The sequence below is a fragment of the Octodon degus genome, unplaced genomic scaffold, assembly GCF_000260255.1.
Source record: "Octodon degus isolate 3935 unplaced genomic scaffold, OctDeg1.0 scaffold00100, whole genome shotgun sequence".
Taxonomy (NCBI): domain Eukaryota; kingdom Metazoa; phylum Chordata; class Mammalia; order Rodentia; family Octodontidae; genus Octodon; species Octodon degus.
The window spans coordinates 7,416,696-7,420,380 of record NW_004524676.1 but is presented as its reverse complement, the minus strand read 5'-3'; the positions used below and the strand labels follow the sequence as shown (position 1 = coordinate 7,420,380).

Below are 3,685 nucleotides of genomic sequence, written 5' to 3'. Positions count from 1 at the left end.
CTGTGCTGTTCGGAGAAATTACATGAGCCCTGAGTCAGACACACTTGGGATCAAGTCACTTACTGACTCTGTGGCCTTGAGCAAATCATTTTATCTTTCTGAGCTTTAGTGTCTCACTAAAACAATGGGGATCATAACAACACATAAGTGAAAAGGCCTTGAGCAGCCGTGACACAGGGAGACGCGCCATGGACCCAAGCTGTCTTTCCTTCCTCCCCGCCCCCCTTCTACTTATGTCTGTTCCATGAAGCGCGTGGTCTGGAGTTGGAGACCTGACCTCCCTTGCTAATCTGTAAGCCCACAACTCCAAGCATCGGGATTTGATCCCAGGTCCAGAAACTGGAGCACAAGCCGGACTCAGCCCTATGCCTGGGTTGTCCATACTGACCCCAGAGGCCCTGGGGGACAATGCAGCCTGAGGCTTTGCAGCCATCCACAAGGTTGGCCACAAAGGTTGGAATGGGCGTGGCCTCCGCATTCTGAAATTCATACCTGATGACTTTCTGGACCTTTGGGTGCTGGCACAGAGTAGGCAGTGAGATCAGCAACAATAAATATTCACCAAATGAATGCATTTAATGAACCAATAATATTCATGGAGTGGATGAAGGGCCCTTGTGAGTTGCTCGTTGTGCAACTCTGATCAGGTTTCTTCATCTTTATGGGCTGTACTTTATTCATGAGGATAACAAAGATTATTGTTACGAATAAATGACCTAATGTTTGTCCAGGAGGTAGTATAGGCTGCTACATGGTAAACAACTGACTAAGGAAAGAAGGAAAGAAGAAGAAGGTCAAGTAGTCCCAGAGCGCCAGAGAGAAGCTTTGCCTGGCCAGACACGCTGAGAGACGCGTGGAAGCCCAGGCGGGCCCTCTGGGCAGTCCCTGAGCTGCATGTTTGGCTGAAAAGGCCATGAGACCCAGAGTTTGAAGCCTCTCTTCAACTTCCCTCGCAACCAGGGAGAAGGGAAGAGTAGCCTCATCCTCTGTCTCAAGTCTCTAAGGGGCTTCCTGAGGTTCTCTAGCATATCCAGCAGGGGACACGTGATATAAAAACTGGCTTACGGGCCGGGGAGATAGCGCAGTAGAATAAGTGCTTGCCTGGCAAGTGCAAGTTCCTGAGTTCAATCCCCGGTACTGCAAAATAAAATAAAATAATAAAAATAAAAACTGGCTTAAGACCCACCACGGGACAGGGCTTGTAGTGCAGCAGGCAAGCCCGGCAGTGTACAGATGGGCCAGCCCAGCAGCCCAGATGCACTTCACACATGCTGTCTTTCTGCTGCCTCTCTTTTGGGGACAGTGAGTCTTGGTGAGTGTAGTAGGGCACTTGTTGGGTACTGTGGGGACAGTCAGGCATCTGTTTGGATCACTCAGAGGTCAGTGATCGGGCTAAGGAGAGAAGGCAAATGAATATCTTGATGCCCCAGTAGAAATGAGCAAAGGCCCGACTTCAGAAGACAGTGAGCCCCAAGCAGAGAAGGGGGCTGAGAGAAGATGCACTGCGGGCCTGCAGGAGGGAGACAGCAGGCGCAAGCCGGGGCTCAGGAGAACAGCGGCTTTTCTAGAGGCTGTGAGCCTTAGGGGACGTGGGAGGAGGAGGATTTTGGCTCTACAGTGAGGGCTGGCGACAACATAGCAGGATTGAAGGGGCAGGCAGCTCACAGAGACACAGGTGTAGTCATGGGGCAGAAGGGTGTATCGGGTGTCCCGATGGAGGACGGTCCTTGGAGGCCATGTGCTCTGTCCCACCCAAACTCAGCCTGAATTTTGTGCAGAGCACTACAAGAAATGCAGCCATGATTAGGGCAGTGGCTAGACAGTGGCTGAAGCCGGGCTGGGCATCATTCTTGAATGTTGTTGAGGAAAAAGGAAGAGGGCAAGCCAAACAGACTAGGTGGGTGAGGTCAGTAGAGAGAAAAGACCAACATGTCCTTTACAGGAAGGAAAGAATCTCACTGGCTGGGGGAGGGAACTCGGGCAGGCATTCATTCTGGGGCAACCGAGGAGCCGAGCAATGGAGTGGGAAAATATGGGGCGGACGTGATGGGAGACAGCCAGCAGTCCATTCGGGCTGAAGTCATAAGGGCAACAAGCATGGGGGCAGAACACACAGGAGGCACGGGCTGGGGTGTGTGGGGGAGGGCTTGGCGGCTAGAAGAGGAGTTCGTGAGGATATGCTACGCAACTTTCAGTGGTTCCAGCCACCTGAGAGTGAGCCCTGGGAAGCACAGCGAAGACATAAACTAGGCCACGTGCTCGCCCAGCATTACAGGTGGTGGGGGCGGTAAGGCCTGAGCTGAGATAGAGGGGAGCAAGAAGTCTGTGGTCAGGAGTTCATCTTTAGCATGGCCAACTCTTCTGAGCCCTGTGGATTCTTGCTTCTGATCTGGGTCTGCCTCAGTTTCCCCTCATACAAACTGTGGGGGTTCTTAGAATTTAGGGACTAGTAGGATGGGCTGGGAGGAAGCTGTTCCCTGGTGCTCACACTGCAGGTGAACCCTATGCTCCTGCGTCCGTCCTCTGTCCGAGACCTCTCCAATCCCGGGAGCTTTCTGATCCGGTGACAGGCAGGCCAGGAAGCACAACGCGAAGGTCCTCAGCCCCTGACCCCCGAAAGTGACCTTCTCTCCAGCCTATAGGGGGTGTGTGTGCCCGCAAAGCCATCCCTGAGCTGAGTTCATTAGCTGAGGGAGGGCTGGAGGCGGCTGCATTCCGCTCGCAGACTGGAACATTTCTGTGATCCACTGTAATGCACTGGGGGACACTGGGCACATTGCTGAAGTTTGACTCATAGGGACCGGGAGGGGGAGACAAGAGGGTGGGCTGTGCAGGCAGGAACGAGAGGCAGAGAGGAAGAGGAGAGGAGGGAAGGAAATCCCCCGAGAAGTTTCCTTAAAAAAAGAAAACTTTCAAAAAATCTGCACCACCCCCATCCCCTTTTTCTTTTAATAGGAACAGGCTGGACCCTTCAGCTCCCCTCGGCGGGGGAAGGGGTGGGGGGGCGGTTGGGCAGTCCTGCAAATCAGACCCTGGGACTTTGCTAAGGCAAGCCGTGCGCGCTCTGTGTGCGCGCTCTGTGTGCGCGCGTCCGTCTGGGATCTTCGCTCCGGACCTCGCATGGGGCTCCGGGTGCGCCCATCGGTCCGTCCGTGTGGCTCTTTGCGCGTGAACCATGTGTGTGCGTGAGTGTGTGCAGGGTCCTTCCCGGGTCGAGAGACTCCCGTGTAAACATGGATGCGCGTCCCGCACGCGGTGTGTGCGAGGGTGCGTGCGCCCAGGTGTCTGGGTTTCCGGGAATTGTGCGCGGGGCCAGCGCCGCGCGGCGGCCGGGCCCAGCGGCTCAGCGGCCGAGCGGCGTCCCGCGTTCCGGGTTCGGCCGCGGCGGCGTCTGCGGGCGCCGCGTCCCGGCCGGGCCGCCCCTCCTCCCTCCCCCTTGGCCCGCTCTCAGGCTCAGATAAAGCATTTCCTTCCATTGTCATCCTACCCGGCCGGCCCGGCTGCCAGGGCCCTCCCCCTGCCGGCCCCCTCCCTTCCTCCCGCCGCCTCGCAGTCGTTCAGCCTCCGGCGCCCGGGGGATGTGAGGCCGGCGCCCCAGCCCCCGGCCCGCCATGCGCCCCCCGCTCTGAGGGCCCGGCCCCTGGATGCACAGCCCCGGCGCCGGTGAGTACCGGGCCGCCCCGCC

General features: G+C 57.0%; 1 protein-coding gene across 2 annotated transcripts in view; it reads left to right on the top strand.

Moving 5' to 3' along the window:
* Window positions 1-3,685, top strand: part of Hdac7 (histone deacetylase 7) — a 36,845-nt gene that overhangs the window by 2,975 nt on the left and 30,185 nt on the right. The window contains exon 1 of one of the 2 annotated variants that reach the window (XM_023723584.1): window positions 3,574-3,663. The exons of the other annotated variant lie outside the window; for it this stretch is intronic. Coding sequence (XP_023579352.1) covers window positions 3,645-3,663 — 19 coding nt within the window. The 5' untranslated portion in view covers window positions 3,574-3,644. Of the gene's footprint in view, window positions 1-3,573; window positions 3,664-3,685 lie in introns of those variants that run through there. 2 annotated transcript variants of the gene reach the window in all.